Source organism: Eurytemora carolleeae, unplaced genomic scaffold, assembly GCF_000591075.1.
Source record: "Eurytemora carolleeae unplaced genomic scaffold, Eaff_2.0 scaffold29, whole genome shotgun sequence".
In the NCBI taxonomy this organism is placed as follows: Eukaryota; Metazoa; Arthropoda; class Copepoda; order Calanoida; family Temoridae; genus Eurytemora; species Eurytemora carolleeae.
This window is the reverse complement of record NW_019396073.1, coordinates 263,851-286,233: the sequence shown is the minus strand read 5'-3', so window position 1 is coordinate 286,233 and position 22,383 is coordinate 263,851. Positions and strand designations below refer to the sequence as shown.

General features: G+C 33.9%; 4 protein-coding genes across 6 annotated transcripts in view; 1 reads left to right on the top strand and 3 right to left on the bottom strand.

The window, feature by feature from the left end:
• The window catches only part of LOC111713611 (phosphoribosyl pyrophosphate synthase-associated protein 2-like), a 7,652-nt gene extending 6,654 nt beyond the window's left edge, over positions 1-998 (bottom strand). The window contains 3 exon segments of the mRNA XM_023488509.1: positions 217-312; positions 547-608; positions 844-998. Coding sequence (XP_023344277.1) covers positions 217-312; positions 547-608; positions 844-909 — 224 coding nt within the window. The 5' untranslated portion in view covers positions 910-998.
• Positions 999-4,120: 3,122 nt separating this feature from the next.
• LOC111713480 (organic cation transporter protein) lies at positions 4,121-13,977 on the top strand. 3 transcript variants are annotated; one of them, XM_023488348.1, is made up of 19 exons: positions 4,121-4,251; positions 4,652-4,757; positions 4,890-5,007; positions 5,241-5,321; positions 5,771-5,829; positions 6,169-6,251; positions 6,531-6,645; positions 7,076-7,212; positions 7,992-8,075; positions 9,006-9,065; positions 9,290-9,353; positions 9,438-9,531; positions 10,344-10,391; positions 10,793-10,887; positions 11,562-11,667; positions 11,764-11,872; positions 12,393-12,490; positions 13,018-13,063; positions 13,354-13,977. In XM_023488348.1, the coding sequence occupies exons 1-19, from the start codon at positions 4,124-4,126 to the stop codon at positions 13,394-13,396; spliced, it is 1,674 nt and encodes a 557-aa protein (XP_023344116.1). In that variant the 5' UTR covers positions 4,121-4,123; the 3' UTR covers positions 13,397-13,977. The 3 variants fall into 3 exon arrangements, with proteins under 3 accessions (XP_023344116.1, XP_023344110.1, XP_023344125.1); XM_023488342.1 differs by having other exon boundaries at positions 12,393-12,491; positions 13,030-13,063; XM_023488357.1 differs by lacking the exon at positions 13,354-13,977 and having other exon boundaries at positions 12,393-12,491.
• A 1,781-nt stretch (positions 13,978-15,758) lies between these two features.
• LOC111713743 (vegetative cell wall protein gp1-like) lies at positions 15,759-17,091 on the bottom strand. The gene is made up of 2 exons (XM_023488687.1): positions 17,056-17,091; positions 15,759-16,076 (listed from the first exon to the last, which is right to left on the bottom strand). Exons 1-2 carry the CDS (start codon positions 17,089-17,091, stop codon positions 15,759-15,761), a joined length of 354 nt encoding a protein of 117 aa, XP_023344455.1.
• LOC111713531 (uncharacterized) lies at positions 16,985-21,764 on the bottom strand. Its single transcript, XM_023488407.1, has 3 exons — positions 21,451-21,764; positions 19,937-20,181; positions 16,985-18,871 (listed from the first exon to the last, which is right to left on the bottom strand). Exons 1-3 carry the CDS (start codon positions 21,745-21,747, stop codon positions 17,431-17,433), a joined length of 1,983 nt encoding a protein of 660 aa, XP_023344175.1. The 5' UTR covers positions 21,748-21,764; the 3' UTR covers positions 16,985-17,430.
• Positions 21,765-22,383: the final 619 nt, after the last annotated feature.

Genomic DNA, 22,383 nt, shown 5'->3' with positions numbered 1-22,383 from the left:
ATATTGAAAACTCTTCAGTATACAGTCCTATATTGAAAACTCTTCAGTATACAGTCCTATATTGAAAACTCTTCAGTATACAGTCCTATATTGAAAACTCTTCAGTATACAGTCCTATATTGAAAACTCTTCAGTATACAGTCCTATATTGAAAACTCTTCAGTATACAGTCCTATATTAAAAACTCTTCAGTATATGCAGTCCTATATTGAAAACTCTTACATAATAATATCGTTGACATTACAGGCGGCAGTCTGTAGAATATACACATCTTTTCCACGCACACTTTCTTTTATATCAACAATAGTCTCCCTAAAATAAAATAAAGTATATATTTACATCTAAATATTTTAGACAATAATAATTTCAACCTGTGCTATCAGAAGAAAAAAAATTATGCTAGAATTTATTCTGGGGAACGAAAAAACTTGTATAAAATTTGAATTATTTAGTAGCTAGAGTCGTAACTGAGAGGTGGGGGGTTGTGCCTCCCCTCCCCCCCTCCCATTTTCTATTTACCTTCCTGATTTAGTTCATATAAATTACCTATTTGAATTATGGGTTACCCCACAGGATCCAACAGGAATGCCCAGATGGTTTGCAATATCCTGAAAAAAAAATTTAACCAAATTTAAATCTTGATTATATTTGATGACTTAATCTATATATGTATTCTATGACCATTTATTTTTCAGCAAATTTATTATTATTTATTTTTTTGTTATTTAGGGTTAGGTTATGTTAAGATACTTTCTGGGCCAGCGCGCTGAATAACAACCGTTATACTGATTAACTACTTTTTTGGTTCAATTAAAGCTTAAACTCATTATATAAAAAAAAAACCTGTGTGAGGGATGGATGGGAGTTCCCTGAAAGAAGAACCATTCCAGTTTTCCCTCTAGCGTCCATTATATCTTTCTCAATAGATTAAATATCAAACAATTATAACAAACTGCGTATTAGGCTAGAAAAATTATTAAGTTCCTAGAAATGTGCACGAAGTCGTAACTTGTTTAATCAATCGGTAAAATTTGCACCTTGCGGCTTTCTTTTTAAAGAGAGCCTGTTTCTAGTTTGGTTACCTCTAACCTAGCTAAACCAACTTAAACTAATTGACATTTGACAAATAATATTGCAACTATATGATAGCAAGAAGACCGAAGAAGACTGAAAACTGAAGGAAAATTGATTGATTATTCCCTAAACAGGTTTGTTTAAAAGTGCAAATAAAAATAGGATTATTTATCGGAAAGTATAAGGGGTTTAAATGTCGTTTTCGTTTCGGAACAGTTGGTTGAGTACATTGCGTACATATTTAACAGCTGTTTAGATTTATTGTTGGTTTTTGTAAATTGTTCGTTCTGTCTGTTGCTGAACTTCCTAAACTCTAGAAGCTTAGTCATAATCATTATTTTTTACCCATTTGACTTATTACATATGTTATAATTGTATTTATATATTTTTCTAACATTATGTAATGTACATTTAAGGAGCCCGCCTAATGGCTCATAGAAATAAACGTTAATCAATCAATCATAATCATTAGTGCGGAGGATTTTTTGGGATTCTTCCAAGGAACGATTTTTTCCCATAAATATGGAAGTCGAAAAAGCATTCAATAGGAGAATGTTCAAACTCTATCCATTCTCCTCATTTTGAATCTCTAATTAGACCCTTGTGTACACACTGAAGTCTCGGTAATTTCCGATTGAAATATTTTTGGACCTCCCCCCCCCTTCCTATCAATTTTGTACATCATATCATATGTAACATAGATATAATTGGTCATGTGGCCACAGCGCCCGGCCCCCTAGCTTGTCCTGGCCGCGACACTTGGTCTTTTATCCTGTCCTTGTCACAGCGCTTGGCCCAGAAAGTGTTTTAACCTAAAAATCGTATAATTTGACAGACCCGAAATCTCTTTGTTTTTACAAATTTCTGGTTATAATTTGTATATCATCAAAATGATTTTATTTTTCAATTTGTGGAAAACCACATTTTTAAATCCTGATTATCATGACACTTCTATACATTAATTCCTAATTTATAAAACCACATTTTAAACATAGAATGTTGTGCAAATAGTATATACAGGACTGATACAACAAAGCAATGAAAAAAGATGAATTCGAAAACTTAGAACAAAACCTTATGTCAATTATGAAAAAGAAAATTAAAAGAAAATAAAAATGGCACAGAATTTCCAGAAAATAATTTTTTTAAAGAAGATAAACAGACATTATTGACAACAAGGCACAATGACAACTAGACAATATGACAACTAGATAATCTGGCAACAAGACAATAAATGACAACAAAACAAGATGACAAGATGACAACAAGATAAGATGACAATAAAACAGTATGACAACAAAACAAGGTGACAAGATGACAAGATGACAAGATGACAAGATGGCAATAAGTCAATAAGACAATAAGACAATATGACAATATGACAATATGACAATATGACAATATGACAATAATATGACAATATGACAATATGACAATATGAAAAAAGATAAGATGACATCAAAACAATATGACAACAAGACAATATGACAACAAAACAAGATGAAAACTAGAAAATATAAAAACTAGACAATATGACAGCTAAACTTTTGACAACAATATAATATGACAAGAAGCCAATATGACAACAAGACAATATGACAACAAGACAATATGACAACAAGACAATATGACAACAAGACAATATGACAACAAGCCAATGTGACAACAAGACAAGATGACAACAAGACAATATGACAACAAGACAATATGACAACAAGACAATATGACAACAAGACAATATGACAACAAGACAATATAACAACAAGACAATATGAGAACAAGACATTATGACTACAAGACAATAGGACAACAAGACAACAGGACAGCAAGACAATAGGACAACAAGACAATAAGACAACAGGACAACAAGACAATATGACAACAAGACAATATGACAACAAAACAAGATGACATCAAGACAATTTTGAAACCAAGACCATTTGAAAAGAAAATAATATGTTAATGGATTGAGAAAAAAATTAACTCCACTACCCTCTCGAGTTTTTCCCCTTGAAGCATCTCTTATCTTTGAGTGTGTGTTTCCCATATTTCCTGCCCCTTGAGATCTACCCTCCCCAATAGTTAACCCTTATTGATTCTCTCTCCCCCCCCCCCCATCATGTGATTGATATTACTCTATCTAAGAACATTGACCTCATAGCAACTTCTCTCTCTCCTAATCCAATACTTTGTATTCAACTATATGTATGCGTAGGTCAGGTTCGATCTTCAGTTACATGTGTTTCAATTTATTCACGTGATTTTTTATCGTAAATCATAAATTTGTAATTGAGTTGATTAGATTTTATATCTTCATAAGAGTCATTTCAATTTTAGTGACAATTATATACAAGAGATTTTAGGTCATTGTGAATGTGATTTTTGGTTGTATTGTAAATATGATTTTTAATTGCAGGATATAAGTTGTAACGGTGGAATTGATAAAAGTATAGAAAAATAAATATTTCAAGTAATTGGTGGGCGGTCAAAATGTCATATTTCAGAGAAATTTAGAATAAAATTAAATAAAAATGAAGATAAAATTAGTAAAATCTGCGAAATTTAATACTTTATTTATTGTTTAAGGGGATTGTTGAGTGTAAGATAAGACATAATTAAGCCACCCTCGATTTTAAAATATAGTGACGAATTTGTCCGATTCACAATATTACCCTTGAAACCTCTATCTGAGAAACGATGAGGAATACATTGTCATTTGTTACTAAAACATGCTTTTGAAAATAATCAGTTTTCACCTACAGAAAAATAATAATGTCTCATTCACCCTTGTTCAGAGAAAGGTTTAAAGGGTACCGCCGTGTATTGGTCATGCAATTTTATAAATGGAGGTCACTTGAAAACAACGTCTTAGTCTCCAAAAGATAACTTAACAATATTTAGTCAATCTAAGTCTATTTATCGAAACCTGATCACTCATCATTAACTTAAATGACATTTTTTTATTTTGGGTTTGAATTTTAATAATTTAGTTTTTTTGATATCTGCCTAATGAGTTTGCTGTAAAAATGTTTTTTATCGCAGATCTATAATGACTGATAATGAGGGACGGAGGCTGCTCGAGAATGAGGATCAGAGGCTTCTCGAGGATGTGGAGCACCCCCTGGAGAACCTGGACATGGATCTCCTTCTAGAGAACAGGCTGGGGGAGTTCGGCAGGTAGGGTGTCCACTTCCAGAGAGGTTCTAGAATGCCTAAAAGAAAAGATACAGCTGTCGGGAGTGTCAATTTTAAGAAAAGGTTCAGACTAGGGTGCCCCACAGGTTACAGAGTGTCCACAATACTGACTGCTGTAGAGTGTCTCAAAGAAGGCGGGTTGCAGGGTGTCCTTCATGACTATGACTAATTAATATATGGTATCCCATTGAGGGAAGGTTACAGGGTGTCCTTACATGACTGTTTCCTGGTGTCACACAGAAAAATCTACAAGATTTGTAATAGTAAAGTACAGGGTGTCAACTGTCCAGCTTGACTGGTTATTGTTAATATCTTTAAGATTATTTTTTTTTCAATGAAGATCAATAAAGTAAGGATGAAAGATTATTTCTGTACTTTCTAGATATCAGCGAACCATCTACTTTCTAGTCTGCCTTCCAGCTGCATTAACAGCTGCTATCACAATGGGAAGCGTTTTTAATGAACTTGTTCCTCCTCATAGGTGTCAGGTGCGCCTTGGTATTGTCATTGTTATTGTCATTGTCATTGTCATTGTCATTGTTATTGTTATTGTTATTGTTGTTGTTATTGTTATTGTTATTGTTATTGTTATTTTTATTGTTATTGTTATTATTCTGAAGGTTCCTGTTTGTGATAGTGGTGTAATCCCTCACTACGCTGACGCAAATCTACTTGGTTACGCAAACTTTACGCTTCCCCAGACTAAGGACGGATGGGATGAATGCAATATGTATCAAGGAATCAGGAACCCTAATTATTTATCACCATACTTTCTTCAAAGATTGACCACGTCTCTCTAACTTTCGATATCCTAATTGAACATTTTGTGTTGTAAGAGATCCAAAAATATTAATTTTTTAAAAATCATCCAAGTCTCAGTCTTATTTTTAATATTTTTTTCTGTAACCATTTAAATTTTATTTATTTAACCCTTTATTTTTTATCCAATTTCAAAACTTCCTTGATTCCAGAAATCTCCAATAAAAGTTGTAGTTCTGGATCCTTCTCCACCAATCTCACTCAACCATGCTCCAGATTTCTTTACGCTAAAGGAATACAAAACCACTTTTATTAATTTTTTAAACCACGTAAAAAGAAATATGTAACTGTTGAAGAATTGTGCCTAAAAGGTTATGAATTATTTATCAATAGGGAAGGAATGAGTCAGCTGAATGTCAAATTAATTTTAACATCATAACTTTTTTATCTCAATTTTGCACTTTATCGTTTATACACACAGTTCAATTTCATTATAGGTCTAATCATCGTGGTATGATGATAAATTAGCTGGATACTACAACATTCACTGTTCTTAAAGGTTTAATTGTGATAAAGAAAAATGTTCTGATCAAAAACTGTGTGACACAGCGCACCAAAATATAAATAGTATATCTAGTTATTACTTATTATTATTTAAAACTTTTCAAAAATGCATGTTTTATTTATTTCCGACTTTTAAATTTGATAATTTTATAAGTTTAATTGTGAAATGTATGTAAAGATACAATGGAATCTACTGTTGTCACAGATTTTAACCTTGTCTGTACTCAATCATGGAAGGAAAGATCATTTAGTAATCTAATTCAATTAATGTATATATTATACAGTATCCTGAAGAATGTCTTGCATGAAACTTAATATCGATACAATAAAACTTCAAATCATGTTTGAATACTTATTTTCTTTATTTTATTTTGGAAGAAATCCATTTTTTGAAATTTACTTTTTATCTTTAAATTAAAAAAAATGGGTTTTTTCCAAAAAAAATATGAATGGAATTTTATGGGAACAAGGTTTGGATCCCAAATCAACGCATTTGTTACATCAGAAGATCTAAAATTGACTTAATACTTAAAGATATGTTTCGACTATTTTTTATAAGATCTTATATTCTATCAGGCTCCTCTGAGCAACTCCATTTTCTTCAGTGGTGTTCTGGTCGGCGCGCTAGTGTACGGTGAACTTGGCGACATCTTTGGCAGGTAGATTGACCAACTATGGACCATTAAATATAAAGATTTGCCTACCAGAAGATTGCAACGAAAGATTGAATCCAGAAAAGTAATTCTTGTATTTGCGTCTAGAATATATTATTTAAATATGAATATTTCACGTTGAGAGGTATACACTTTACAAATTGAATTAATATGATGCAAGAAGTTCACGTTTACAAGTTACAACAGTCGTAACACAAGTTTACGCTGTATATTCTACCTATGTGGTTCTCTCTACTCTATGATCTATATAATCCCACTGTTTAGGAAGAATGTGTTTATGTTGTGTATCCTGCAGTGTTCCCTGGGGGGGATCCTCTCCATCTTCTCCACAGACTTCACCACCTTCTCCACACTGCAGTTCTTCACAGCTATGGGACAGGTACAGTAGTAGAAACTGAAAGGGACTGTAAGCGTTATTTCAAAGATAGCAATGCCCGATTTACAAAGCTCTCTGGAATGCTTTGTCCGATCAAGCATGAATTAGATATCCCTATTTTGTTTTTTAAATTCTGTTTATTTTCATTTGCGATTTCTCTGTAAAAGTGACTTGCGCATTTCTACTTTATAATATATTAATGTAGAAATTATCAGAATTAATACTTTTCGAGTCAGGAAAACGATGGTATCTTCCACATTTTTGATCAGATCATCATAAAGGTTTTAAGAGTACAATATAAATCGGGTATTGCTATCTTAGCATGAAGGGTCACTTGAAATTACGCTAACAAAATTTGAAAGAATACCAGACAATAGATATATTTTGAAGAAAGAAATTTAAGTAAGTAACTTATTGAAAATTTTTTTTCAAGGTTGGACTTTTCCAATGCTCCTTCGTTCTTGGTATAGAGTTGGTTGGGAGAAATAAACGTGTATTCTGTGGAATTATAATCGAGTTCTTTTTTGTGTTTGGTGAGCTCATTCTGGCCCTTGCCGCATGGATACTCAGGTAAGAGAACTTAGATCAACTGCTCTAGGATAAGTACTGTAGTGATACACTGACACAATATAAATATAAGGTTTACAGACAACTCAGTACTAAATATTTAAAAATGCTTTGGTAATAGTTAGTACACAGCAATAGTTAAAATTCAATCTGATTTTACCTTTGTAACGTATATAGTAAATACTGTCCGTACACAATAACCTCAGGGTTAACCTTAGAAGAAGACGCTTCCGAGATTACTGTACGGAGTTTATTGAATATATTTTCGGGATTACGGTTTCCTGAAACTTAATGATGGTTCTATTCTTTGCAAACTAATTTCTGTCAGAAGACTTAATTTTAATCTGTGGAGAGTGATGGTTAAAAAGTGTTAGGTCTTTAAAAAGGTCACCCTTTTGGGGTAACCCCGTACAGTGTACACTGCACAGCCACAATGTACGTTGTTTTTAAGTTGTTATGAGCACGATACAAATAATTTTACATTAAAATCATGTATTTAATTTTTCTAAAATCTGGGATTGGAAAAATATTAATTCATAATTGGGGTTTTAATGAAGATTTCTAACTTTTCAGTAATTGCAGGCTAATTATGAAGAAGATATTATTTAATTTAGGGAAAGAAGAAGGTTCCTTCCTGATTCAGGGTTATTATAAAGTAGATACTGTATAATTTAGGGCATAGAAGAAGGTTCTTTCCTGCCTGATTCATGGTTATTATAAAGTAGATACTGTATAATTTAGGGAATAGAAAAAGGTTCCTTCCTGATATTTTTTTTATTTAGGGATTGGAAGAAGATTGTTCTTTCTTATTCAGTTCCTGGTCTTCTCTTCTTCAGCTATTATTTCTTCCTTCCCAGATCAATTAGGAATTTTATCATCTGAAGGTTAACAATACTTAATTGTCCATTTATCACTTAACCCCTATGATTAAGTGTACTGCAGGTGGTTGATCTCTAAACTCTCTATGATTAAGTGTACTGCATTTGGTTGATCTCTAAACCCCCTATGATTAAGTGTATTGCAGGTGGTTGATCTCTAAACTTCTATGATTAAGTGTACTGCAGGTGGTTGATCTCTAAACTTCTATGATTAAGTGTACTACAGGTGGTGGTGGTTGATCTATAAACTCGATGATTAAGTTTACTGCAGGTGTTCTATCTCTAAACTCGATAATTAAGTGCACTGCAGGTGTTTGATCTCTAAACTCTCTATTATTAAGTGTACTGCAGGTTGTTGATCTATAAACTTCTATGATTAAGTGTACAGCAGGTACTTGATCTCTAAACTTCTATGATTAAGTTTACTGCAGGTGCTTGATCTCTAAACTCGATGATTAAGTGTACTGCAGGTTGTTGATCTATAAACTTCTATGATTAAGTGTACTGCAGGTTGTTGATCTCTAAACTTCTATGATTAAGTTTACTACAGGTGGTTGATCTCTAAACCCTCTATGATAAAGTTTACTGCAGGTGGTTGATCTCTAAACCCTCTATGATAAAGTTTACTGCAGGTGTTTGATCTCTAAACTTCTATGATTAAGTTTACTACAGGTGGTTGATCTCTAAACCCTCTATGATAAATTTTACTGCAGGTGGTTGATCTCTAAACCCCTTATGATTAAGTGTACTGCAGGTGATTGATCTCTAACCCCTCTATGATAAAGTTTACTGCAGGTGGTTGATCTCTAAACCCGCTATGATAAAGTTTACTGCAGGTGGTTGATCTCTAAACCCTCTATGATAAAGTTTACTGCGGGTGGTTGATCTCTAAACCCTCTATGATAAAGTTTACTGCAGGTGGTTGATCTCAAAGAGAAGGTTCAAGGAGGCTGAGCTTGAGCTGCAACGCATTGCCAAGTAATAAATACGCCTACACATCTAATATTTTGAATTTAAAGAGATTTTTAACTAATTATTTAATTGTTCCTTCAAAAGTTCAAATAATAATTCACAACAAACCTGCATAACGTTAAACTCCTTATTTACATAATTAAGATTGGGTAATCATTTTCTTTCTCGTCAATTTGTAGCACTTTTAAGGTTTTGGGCTTAATTGTTTATATATAGAATAATTGTTATAGATGGAATGGGGTTGAGCCGCTGAAATCAGAAAATTTTATCAAATTCAGAAAACCAGAACCTCAGGTATCAAATCATCTCCAATTTGTTGAGCAAAGAAAGATAGTTTCAACTCTTTAAAATCAGCTGTCGCAGTTTGCACTACTCTAGGAGGAGGTGAATGAAGAACACGAGGGACTATTATCCCTGCTACGCCGACCTAAACTAACTGGTCGTCTTCTAACAATATTTTTCTGTTGGACAGGAAATCATATCTTTCAATAGTTCAGAATATTATATAAATATTTAAATGCAGGAAAATATCTCATCTTTATTTTCTATATTTAAAAAAATGATCATTCAATATTACTTTTTTAACTTTTACCAAGATTTCAGATTTAAATCTTTATCTTTATCTTTACCAAGACAATATTTGTTTTCAGTGATTCATACTATTTTGTGAATTATGCAAGTGAGTTTCGTCTCGTATTGTTGATAATTATTAGATATGAATTGTTGTTTTAAACTATAAGGATTGAATTTGTAAAAAGTATAAAAATGGGTACAAACCTCTCCTTTTACAGTTTTGTGTTCAGAAGATTATTCAAAAATGTCATTTTTGCCATCGTCATACTAAAAAACATATTCAAAGTTTTTCCAATACAATTTTTTTCTCGACAAGATATTTACGCCAATTTTACAATTTGTACCCAAACTTGACACCTGAGTGCAAACAGTTAAAACGGAAATTAATCTAAAACTTATAAAGGGGGTGACCGGCTATTTAAGGTAGTTGAACTGAGTATGCAGTGTTGTGGAAAACTTCTTTCAGATTCATTTGAGACATATTCCTTTTAAAGATCTGTAAATGCTGAGTTTGAGCGCAAATTCGACGTTCAAAACGTCGAACTTGCGCTCAAACTCAGGATTTACACATATTAAAAAAGTTTAATATGTCTCAAATGAATCCGAAAGAAGTTTTCCACAACACTGCATACTCAGTTCATCCTTACATAGCCGGTCATTCCCTTTAAGAAAATAATCTGAACATAGAATGAATATGTCAACTCTTTACAGTGACAACTCTGGTCTACTATGGGTTGTCATTCAGTGCAGCAAGCCTAGGTAAAATTTATTTTAAAAGTTTAGAATAAATACAACCCAGCTGCGCATGATTCAATGCTTCCACTTATCTTAAGCTATCCCTTGACTTTATTAGGAAGCAATTGTCTTTATATAACTAACCCTAAACTGTTGCTAACCCTAAACTGTTGCTAACCCTAAACTGTTGCTAACCATAAACTGTTGTTAACCATAAACTGTTGCTAACCCTAAACTGTTGCTAACCATAAACTGTTGTCAACCATAAACTGTTGCTAACCCTAAACTGTTGCTAACCCTAAACTGTTGCTAACCCTTGACTTTAAAAAAACTAACTTAGCTTAAAGTTAGTTTCTTTTTTGGCTTAACTTTTGTTTGAATTAGTTTGCTTAACCCTTCATTAAACCCTGTCCCTTGATTTCTAGCTGGAGATGCCTACCTTGATTTTACCCTGCTTGCCTTGGCTGAGTTCCCAGGGTATACGCTCTCCTACCTCGGCATGCAGTACTGGGGCAGAAAGGTATACCAGTATTTTATGCATTTAAATTTGCTATGCTCTAACTTTAAAACCTAAGCCTGGGAGTAAAGAGGGATTTCTTTTTTCTTACTTACATTTATATGTAGACTTTAAAATTCACTACTTTTATTCAGTAAAAATTATTTTAATTTTAACTCCTTTTTTAGCAGGAACTTGAAAAAAGTTATACTGTTTAAATTTCAGGGTGTCCGACAATTCATGAGAGTTGAGTGACGAGATGAGGTCGTTTTTTATCTCAAATAATTTGCGGCATAATTTTACAAGGAATTGACAGTTACATAATATCCCTAGTCCTGGTATTTCAAAGATCCAAGATGATTCTCTAGCTGTCACTCAACTGTCAGGTTTCGCGGATCATCTTGTAGTGTTTCGTGAACTTATAGATATAAATGATTTATGTCAGACCTGCTTAAATAATTTAAAATGCCAGTGACGATTTAAAAATAAACCATTCCCAGCACTAGACCTGTGTCCTAAGAGAGATATCAACCCAGGGCTACGGTTTTCTCAGGTTCCCATCCAGGATTCAATAATAGAATATGCCCTAGGCGATTAACAACAGACGACCCCAGGCGTGGTTGCACACGTATATTTTAGGTGTGCTGATGGGGTCCAGCAGTTTGCTTTAAATATATAGATAAAACATACACTTTTAGTATACACTGTCATGTTCTCTGCTCGTTGCTGGAGTATCCTGTCTAGCATCAAGTATTCTTCCTGCTTCATGGCCACCTTATATACAAACCATATTCTTCCTATTAGGTATTTATGTAATGGCAGTCATAATAAATAGTTAAATCCTGTTTTAAGTTACAATACATTGTAATAAAAGAATTTGTTCCGAGAAAAAATTTTAAGGAAAATTGGGAGCCACAGCATCATTTGGAACTGCCTACCTATACACTAGTGAATTGTTCCCTACTCCTGTTAGGAACCTTTGTGTAGGGCTCAGCTCAATGACCGGAAGGTACATTTTGTTGAGGAATATTAGAGGTTTTAAGAATTACCATGATATTTGATGGATTTCAGGACAAATTAAAAATTGAACTTCTAGGGGCAAGTTTATTAATCCTCCTAGATTATCCCCTAAAAAATCATTTATTTCCCCACTACAGCCAAGAAAACCTTTAAAAGCGATTTTGAACTTTTAAGGAAATGTACGTACACCAATTAGCCTATTAGAATTGATGTGATTTTTAAATCCTATATTCTTTAAGAAAGTGTTTAAGTTAAAAAGAGAAAGTGAGATTAATTATTTAAAACTAAATTGCAGTTAGAAATAAAAAAAGAACCGAGTTTTTGCCAAAAAATCAACTTGTATAATCTCTATTTCTTGGCGACCCGATGGTGCAAACCTTTGATATTTTAAACTTAGACTATTTGATCTAACAGAATTTTTAGTTTGAAATATCAAAGGTTTACGACATTGGGTTGCTAAGATATAGGCATTGAAAATAAGAATTTGTTAAAAAACTCATTTCCTTTAGAATTGGAGCAATAACATCGCCGTATATCCTCGATCTGGGAGAGATGACAGGAGTCAGCTGGGCTCCCATGGGAGTCTTTGCAGCTGGAGCTATAACTAGGAAACCATTCATACAAGTATACTCTCAAGAACATGTTAATTACTTTTCAATCCAGTCGGGACTTGTGTGCCTTGAATCTCTGGATCAAGTATCTTATACAGACACGTATTAATTTGATTTCTCCAAATTGGAGTTTCAAGTTCTTTCCATGTCCTGGTTTTTTAGCCAGGACTTCTTTTTTAATTTAACAAATTTGTCATTCAGTTTTATTTTTCGAATTTCTCAGACACAAGACCAGTGATCCTTATAGACAGGACAGTTATAACTTAAATTTAGGGATCATTTGTCCTCAATTTTAAAAGTGACCGCATTAAATATCGAGATCAACTCAAAAGTTTCGATATGAGGTGAAAAAGTCTAGGTCTTCAAATAATTCTTTTTTATTTTTAATCCGCCTTTGTCTCGTTAAAGACTTGCTTTGGCATGATTTTAAAGATTAATAATCATTTTTCACAAAATGTCAATTCTGGTTTTTTCTTTTTTATGTGTGTCTTAATTCTTGTTGTAAGAATGCTTAAATGAATAGGTAAATTATTAGTGGGTTGTCTATTCTATTTCTACCAGAAACTAAGGTAACGCATTATTTTTTTCAACAATCTATATAAAAAAACATTCGTTTATATGTTCCTTATAGCCGGCAAAACGGCTGGACCGAATGGACTGAAATATTTTGTGGACACTCATGGGTAGCCTGGTGGTGACATAGGCTAAGAAAATTCGATGAAATTTTTTAAAACATTTTTTTTCCAAGGGCAACGCCGGGCCCTTCATTAATTTTTGCTAAAAGTTTGGAGCAGAAATTTTTAACATGAGAAAAAAAGGATCCAAAATGTTATCTTATCACTTAGTTTTTGTTTTACAGGGTAAAGAGTTGCCGAGTACATTGGCTGAAGCGGAAGAATTAAATTCATTTACAGTATTAGATTCTCAAAGTACATCATTGCAGAGTTCAACAGAGGATAATTCACCTACTGAATAGTACAAGAAGGAAACGCGGTACTGCAAATAGCTAGCTGTACAGTGTACACGACGGTACAAGTTTAATTTCGTAGATCCGTCCACATTTTTTGCAATGAATTTACTCTTATTGGAATTATTTTTGATAATACTGAACAAAGGAATTGAGTCTGTGCCATAAACTTTGATTTTATAAAAACTTTTTTCAATCCAAAGTCGTAGACCTTGATTGAGATATTTCTTCTTGGATTAAAAAATCTATGTTTACACCATCAGGTTGCAGAGATATGGGGATTATAAATTTTGATTTCGTCGCAAAGACTCAATTTACCTGACCTATGTAATTAGTGACTTTTACCAGATCTGAGCATTTTATCTTGGTATTTTTGTTTTTATGATTGCATTTATTGTTAATGCAATATTTTGGATAAACTCACACAAGTAATTCATGCAGTATTTTTTTTGTGATGAATGATATTTTGATAATACTTTGATTCATTAAAACCTAAATGAACTAGCTTAGTTTGTTTGTTAAGTTGATTTAGACAAAATAATTAGAAGTAAGTTTTTAGACTATTGCTTTGTTTAATATAATATGATTAAGCTAAATTCATACCAATAAACCTACAAGGTACAATTCTAACCACGTTGATGCATATGAAATGCAGTAAGTACTATGTAGATGACTCAAATTGTTAGTTGGTCTGTTGGAAGCGGGTGCAAAGAATTCAGAATAGCTTTATAAGTTATATGCAGGCCCGTAGCCAGGGGGGGGGTGCAAGGGTGCAGGTGCACCCCCATTTCTTCTAAAAGAGGGGTGCAATGACAAATTTGCACCCCCCCCCCTAGTCCCATATAAAAGAAATTATTTTCTTATAGTATCTAAAATCTAGTTATAAATTATATAGCCCGAGTAAGAATTGATTTCCTAACCAAATTATAATCTATTTGTGCGTTACTCATTAAAAGTGTGACGGAGTTTTTGTGTACTCTCTCAACTAACTCATCCCCTGAGTCATGTCTCTCCTGTGAACTATCGCAGGCTAACTAACAGTTGATCAATACACTCTGTTGATTAAATATAACACAACATCAAAATTTACTCATAGTCATTTAATAGTTGTTTAAGTCTAATTAAAATGAAATGGTAATCTCTTGTACACTTTCAGACTTTCCCCCCCCCCCCCTTGACCGGTGTGCTATGTTTTATGAGTCTGTTTTTTGAGGCATTTCCGTGGTGAGGCGTTTCCATAGCACCCCTTTTTGACCCTTGCAAAGCTTTTTTTAAATGAATAAGAAATTAGATCATATCATTTTCATATTGCTAAGTCAAAGTAATAAATGATTACTTGACTCTGTTAGTTAAGCAGTACTCTGTTAAAAGCTTAAATACACTTGTTAAAAAGGTTATAGCCTTTATAGTGTGCATTGACAATATAATAAAAACAACTATATATCACTGTAAAACCAAACCAAACATTGTTTAAAAAAATCATTGAAAACCCCCAAAAAAATCGCCTGAGGCGCGTCATATTGCACCCCCAAGGTCAAATCCTGGCTACGGGCCTGGTTATATGGTACGGTGGTAAGCGATTATGTCACTATAATGAAGACGGCTTTATATTTAAGTTTTGACTGTTAATAAGCTTTTTTCGAATTACAAGTTTACAAATAATCAAAGAGAAGCTTTTTTAATTGATAAATTCTCTTTACTTCAATGGTGTTGTGCATCCATGCCATTAACAGCTTGATATAACTTAAAATTGAAATCAAAAATCTTACTTGTATTGGTAAAATCGCCTACCACTGTAGGATACAGAGCTATGTACCTACAAAGGATATGACTGTAAAGACGACGTGAAACTCTTCAAATAAGACAATCCCAAGATTAAATTAAGTCCTCCGTCTTAAATATAGTCCAGAAATTATGAATTTATGAAAACTAACAGTATAATTCCAGTCATTTCGTCTTTGAAGTATCACCTTTTGCGTGTAACCCTATGTAGTTGTTATTGTACGCAAATTTTTATTAACGTTAGAGTTTGCGTACATTTAAAAGATAAGTTTAAAATAGTAATTGATTGTACGCAAAATAATATGTACAAATCATTCATCACATTCTAGTCTTGTGACAAGAACCAACGCTAAGTTTTAGGCATCATAAATTGTTTACTTTTTATTTTAAAAAAAGGATGGGTAGAATATTATTTAAAAGGATTTCGAGCATAATCAAGAAGAAAAATGCAACACCAAGCTCGCATATCATATCTTGCTAACTCTCTCTCTTCTTCGTTAGCATCATCAAATCCACTAGAGGGATGCTGGAGCCAGAGCAGAGGGATCAGATACTGGAGCCGGTGCAGGGGGTTTAGATACTGGAGCCGGTGCAGGTGGTTTAGATACTGGAGCTAAAGGATTAGTAACTGATGCCGGGGCATAGGTGACCGGAGCCGGTGCAGGAGTGGTTGATACTGGAGCCGGCGGCAGGGAATTGAAAACAGGAGCTGTCGCAGATGGATTGGATTTTGGAACTGGAGCTTCAGCTGAATGCTGTTCAGTAGTGGGAGGCAAAGATGCTGCCGGCGATGCAGCAGCAGGAGCTTGAGCTACTGGTGTTGGCTGATAAACCTTTGAAATAAATGAATAGAATAAGGAGAATAACTAATAGTTTATACTCCCCCCTCCCCCATCGGGCGGTTATATCAATAGGTTGAGTTTGGATAGAGTATCATCTCGTCGAATTCCAGAAAATGTGGAGCTTGATTTTAACAGTTAGGGCCGCAACCTAAATTGCCTAGTAAGCTCCAAGGACTAGTGATGAATCAAATTTTTTAAATCCTTAATATCGAGTGCAATTTTCATAAAGGAATTGAGTCTTTGTAACAAACTCTGATTTTCTAATACCTACATTTTTTCCACCTGATGGTGTAAACCTTTGATATTTCAAACTTAGATTTTTTCATCTAACAGAACTCATAGTTTGAAATATCTAACTTCTACGGCATTGGATTACAAAGATATATAGGTTAGAAAATCATAGTTTGTGACAAAGACTCGGTTCCTTTCCGGAAATTTTACCTACTGAACCAGACACAAAAAATTATTAATCTTATTTTATTTACCACTCCAACACNTCAATACGACATTTGATAAATTCTTCCGATGTATTCGTTATTAAGGGTTTCACTGTAGAATTTTTTTTTTCAATGGATACAAAAAGAAAATGTTCACAATTAAAATAGAAGATGGGTGCGAAGCACACTGAAAGTCTAGTTATGAAAATATTTGAATATATAGAGTTATACAAATTTATTTATCAAAAACAAGACGGTATACAGTTACAAAAAAACTGGTCAGAAATGGTTAATAATAAAACTGAAATACAAAATACAATTAATTTTCATGAAGAATCTATTAACAGTATTATTTACAACTCAATGATCTCAATTACAGCTCATACATTTCCATAGTGGTTCAACGTATCATATTCTTTTTAAAACTAAAATATCCTCTGTTTACAGCTGAATTCTACACTGTATACAGCTGAATCATACACTGTCTAAAGCTGAATGATCTACTTTTTACAGCTGAATGATCTACTGTTTACGCTCAGTGATCTACTATTTACAGCACAATGATCCATTGTTTACAGCTCAATGATCCAGTGTTTACAACTGAATGATCTACTGTTAACATCTGAATGATCCACTGTTTAGCTCAATGATCCACTGGTTACAGCTCAATGATCCACTGTTTACAACTGAATGATCCACTGTTTAGCTCAATGATCCACTGGTTACATCTCAATGATCCACTGTTTACAGCTCAATGATATACCGATAACAACTGAACGTTTAAATGTTTAATTAGATACTGATTAAATTTACAGCTTACATCTTAATGTTCTTTTGAGGAATGGTTAATTTTTACAGCGCAATGGTTTGTACATACATTCATCAGAGGTTAACTGATTCAAACTTAACTAAAGTTCTGTAATCTCCGGTCTACTCTGTTTTCTGGCAAGCCTTGCTGCTAGCACGGAGAACAAAGATTCTTCATTCTCCCCGTCCTCGCTCAACCATCTTCGTCCTATCCCGCTCCGCCTCTTCTGGGCATTCCTAACAAATCTACTCCGTCCTATGCCTGTCTCTTCTGGGGATAACGAGGTTTCGTCCTCTTGTGACAAGTCATCCAGAGAGTTGGGTTTCATAGACGCAGAAACTATATCAGGGATTGCATAGTCTATTGGAAGGGGCTCGGAGTAGGACGGATACGGCTCAGAGCTGGTTTCACCGGGCTCTGTGAAAGAAACACTATGATAAATTGCCGGAGCTGAGCCTCCATGACCGTTTAGTCGAGGTTGTGAGTAGTAATTATCTTTCTTCTCTACATCAGGGACGGGGGAAGACTTTCTCACGTAGAGAAGGAACCCTATAAAGAAGAAGATGAATGTTACAGGGATACTGAGAAACATCCCCAGTCCTACTGTAGACCTGGAGCTGTAAATATACTTGAACCCGTCCTCACTCCTACTTAAATCCAGGAGTAAACTCTCTTTGGAGTAAAACTCGACAGGACGGGTTTGAAACATCTCCGGTTCCTCAGATGACTGAAAAGAACGGGTTTTATTTTCAGGTTCAGTTGTTAATGATGGACCAACTGTAGATGAACCTCTAGTCGTTTTTGTTTCTAACTCTTCTGTAATTTCTAACGATTGAGTATTGAATGAGGTACTTTCTGTTATCACTGAAACTAATATGGATAATGATTTGGCTGTTGCTGGATATTCTTCTGTGATGGGTGATGTTAATATCGTTGTTGAAACTGACGTTGTCTGGTTTAAAGATCTTGGAGTGGATTTTGTTGAACTTCTTAATGTTGGATTTAGTGTTGTTGAAGTGGAGTCTGTTGTGCTAATTGTTGTTTTATATGTTGTTAACTCTGGATATTTTATCTTATTTGTTCTTTTCAGTAGAATCTTTTTCTCGAGATGTGAGGATATAACTGAAGGAGTAGAACTTGACTCAAAATTAAAATTGTTGGTGTTCTCCTTGCCTCCAGGAGAAACAGAAAAATTCGAACTAGGACTAAATTCTCTAGGTCTTGTGATAGAGTAGAGAGGGTTCTGTTCCGAATCAACTTTATCCTGCCGCTCAAAGAAATGTTCTATCCTTGGATGTACAACAACTTCTTTCACTGCTTCATGTACAGGCTGATCTATATGTACAACAGGCTGAACTGCATATATAGCTATATCGGAGCAGGCTCTGAACTCTTCGCTATGGGTTTTGCCGTCCTGACTCATCTCCCAGGTTCGTCCTGTCCTATATCTCCACTGGAGAACACAATGATGACAATGCAATCCTGGTGGTAGAAGATATCGGAGTTGGTGCTCGGTACCGTCACTGACGGGAGGATAGAACCTGGAGAAACGGGGAAATAAAGTTCCAATTCTCAGAAAGATAGTGTCTAACACAGATTTACTAAAATAACAGATAGGACACTAGATGTAGTCTTTTCAAGATTTAGAAGTATTTCGTTCACAATAACCCTGTAGTAGAAGCCCAAAGGAGTTACGCGTATAGTCGGTGTAAAACATGCACTCGTTCTCTCGACTACCTCAGGGTTATTGTGAACAAAATACTTATAAATTCTGAAAAGACGACATCTAGTGCATATAAAAATAATCTTAAGGTATTCAGAATTCCCTTCTAACAGCTTTATGATATTAAATCTTGATAGTTGGTTTTTCGTCTTTAATAAGATTATACAGGAACCCTCATCATATTAGATGGTTTATAGCTCGAAATTGTGATTTTAGGGACTTATCAGAAACTATTTTTGCGCGTTTTTGAGCAATTTTTTTTCGTAATTTGTGCAAAACGTAAATTTTTACGCTGAACATAAAATTTTTAAGCAAATTGAGCAAATGAATAGTTTCAGCACATAATCAAACAACTGCAGGTTTATTTAAAAAATGTACATATAATTAAAATAATGATTATGCTACCCTGAATTGGTTACTTTTAATAAGAATTTGTTCAGCAAAATGGCGCAAAACAGAAGAACGGAAAATTTTGCGGGAAATGAAGTTTGCGAATAATTGCACTAAGTGCCATCTTTTAGAGCCAAAATATAACACAACGAAAGCAAATTTTTCCTCTTTCTTTCGCAAAAATTGCGCATAAGCTATACGAATGGAAACCCTAAGAGTGACCAAAAAATAAAGGTTGTTGAGATGAAAATAAATAGATTAAAATATATAAAGATTATCCAAGACATCAATAAAAGTTTCAAATATAAAACTTTTACCTAAGAAATGCCGTCAAAAAAAAATCTACACTCTTAACTAAATCTCCTACTGCAATACTTTATTAAATGAGTTTGGTTTGGAAGCATTTTGAAGTTTATGATAAAAAAATGTTATTTTGAATCTAAATTTTTATATTTTCCAAGAAATGTCTGAGATTGGAACATTATTCCTCTGCCTGTATTTTTCCGGTTGGCTGAGAACCCGGAGAGGATTTTGTTCCAGACATTCATCCAGGGTCGGGAAGGATTGATTCCGGGACAGTATGGATTGATCCAAGGACGGGACGGATTGATCCGAGGACAGGAGGGATTGATTCTGAGATGAGGCGGAGTGATTTGAGGATAGGACGGATTGATCACAGATGTGAAGAGTAAAGTATCCAAGAAGGTTTCCAATCAACTGGACCTTAACCTCTATCTCCTGAAAATTCAAAATCTTTACATTTATAAAAACCAGTTAACAGACCAACATATTTTAAGTCAAGTGAGCATGAAACCAATTTCCAATTTCTGCAAAAAAAAAAAAGAAGTCGGATAATCAACCATAAAATTTGATTGGAATAAAAGGAACTAAGTTTTTTCCACAAAATAAAATTTTCTAATCCCTAGTTTTGCCGTCTGATATTTAAACTATTTGATTTAACAGAATTATGAGTTTTATAATTCTAAGGTCAACGACATGAGATGCAAGGATATAAGGATTATGATATTTGAGTTTGTGGCAAACACTTGTTTCCATTAAGCACGATTCAAAATCTTCTTTTCAATGTTAAAATTTGACTCGGTTTAACTGCAATGTTAGGGTTAGGGAAGGATATGAAGTATTTAAATCTATTTAAACTTGTATTATTAGGCGCCAGTACTACTGAGATGTCCAATCTAAACAATTTATATTTATATTTATATATGTATATTGTTATACATGTACTATGCAGGTACTCTATATGTATATCTTGTCATGTTACCGACCCAAATACTATTTCTGTTATCCCATCACAGACGTCTCAAAACTCTAGAAATAAAAATACAAAATTCACAAAACTCGAAACTCTTGAAATAAAAATACAAAATTCACAAAACTCGAAACTCTAGAAATAAATATACAAAATTCCCGAAACTCAAAAAAATACGACAATTTAAAGCTTGATTTTTGGTTTCCGCATTTAACTGAGTAATTGGTTACTTAAATATTCAGGACAGTAATAAAGTTTTGGTCTAGAACAATCAAGAAAACGGGCTTAACAAATTCCGCACAATCGTCTCTGAAGTGTAGTCCTTTGTGGGTATAGCATGATATAACAATTGTTTATAAAATGCACTGAAAATAAATAAATGTATCTATTATGAACCCTACAACAGAAAAATCAATATTTACAGATAATTGAATATCTACCTATTTATGATTTTTTATATTTAGTTTTCATTTATAGTTTTCTGTATTTTCTCATCTTTGTTGGATCGTTAAAATTGAAAAATATGAATATTTTAAGTTAGTAAATAAAATTCGTTAAAAAATTGCATACAACTATTATGAAACTTTTTAAAGAAAATGTACTCAACATAATATTGAAACATTACAATATCTCCTCTACCAATATGAAAAGAATTGCGCTGCACAGCAGAGTATATGCTACTGTACTGTACTGTAAGTGCCCTGCAGTGTACTGCTCTACAGTGTATTTTACCGTACCTGTCCTTGAGTGTAGTTTCTACTGATCCTTCCAGAACCAAACCTCCCACCCAACTCGTGGGGGCGTGGTACTTTAAGCCCATAGTCATCTCCACAAGTACCACACCTTCCTCCCCATTTATCCCATTGTCTGAATACGCCTCCGCAGTTCAGTCGATGGTCGTCATAGTCTGGCACTGAAGGTACGCCCACCCTGAACTCTGAACCACGGCCAGGAGGATCAAGCAGCCTTCCACCCCCTCCTGACACGCCCACTGTGCCAAGAATTAACATCACAACCAACCTCCTTCGCGTCATGTTTTATACTGATTGATCCAGATCAGTTCTCACCCACCTACCACCCTCTGGGCCTCATGAAAACAACCTGACCTGAAACCCTACAGGTGAAAGGTGAGGGGGGGATTATTTAATAAGAATTGGAGCAGTTATTTTCCATAAACACCGCGTAAACTAAATTCTAAACGTCTTAAAGTGCCCCTGTATTTAAAGAGTGATGGCAAGTGCGATTCACAACGATGTCCTTAATATCTCTATCTGAGTACGTCAATGAGGAATTTATATAGTTCTATATTTACCCTATTAAGAATAAATGCGCGATTGACTTTCATCTAGAGAAACCACAATTGAAAATAAACAATTTCCAGATAAACAAACAGAGATATCACGTTCTTCCTGGATAAGACAAAGGTTTAAAGGGTACAATGGTGAATCGGACATAAAAGGGAAGCTTTATAAACTTCGGTTATACAGTTCCTTTAAAATATAATTTTAAAAACTGCGGACAATTTTCTGAAAGCGTTAAAAATATGTTCTAAAAATCTTTAAAAGGCATCCTTAACATTTTTTTGAACGCAGAAAATATATAAAAAATATCTTATTGAGGTCTACTATGTATTTTTCTTTTTTTCTTATATTTGGCTTGTCTGTTTATTT

Coding starts and splice junctions, on each gene's coding strand:
- LOC111713480 (XM_023488342.1), top strand. CDS start 4,124: ATGACTGATAATGAGGGACGGAGGCTGCTCGAGAATGAGGATCAGAGG. Junction 4,252..4,651: donor AGGCTGGGGGAGTTCGGCAG/GTAGGGTGTCCA, acceptor TGTACTTTCTAG/ATATCAGCGAACCATCTACT. Junction 10,392..10,792: donor ATTCAGTGCAGCAAGCCTAG/GTAAAATTTATT, acceptor CTTGATTTCTAG/CTGGAGATGCCTACCTTGAT.
- LOC111713531 (XM_023488407.1), bottom strand. CDS start 21,747: ATGACGCGAAGGAGGTTGGTTGTGATGTTAATTCTTGGCACAGTGGGC. Junction 20,182..21,450: donor GAAACTACACTCAAGGACAG/GTACGGTAAAAT, acceptor TTGAATTTTCAG/GAGATAGAGGTTAAGGTCCA. Junction 18,872..19,936: donor AGCCAACCGGAAAAATACAG/GCAGAGGAATAA, acceptor CCGTTTCTCCAG/GTTCTATCCTCCCGTCAGTG.
- LOC111713743 (XM_023488687.1), bottom strand. CDS start 17,091: ATGGATCATTGTGCTGTAAATAGTAGATCACTGAGC. Junction 16,077..17,055: donor TAAATAGTAGATCACTGAGC/GTAAACAGTAGA, acceptor TTTATTTCAAAG/GTTTATCAGCCAACACCAGT.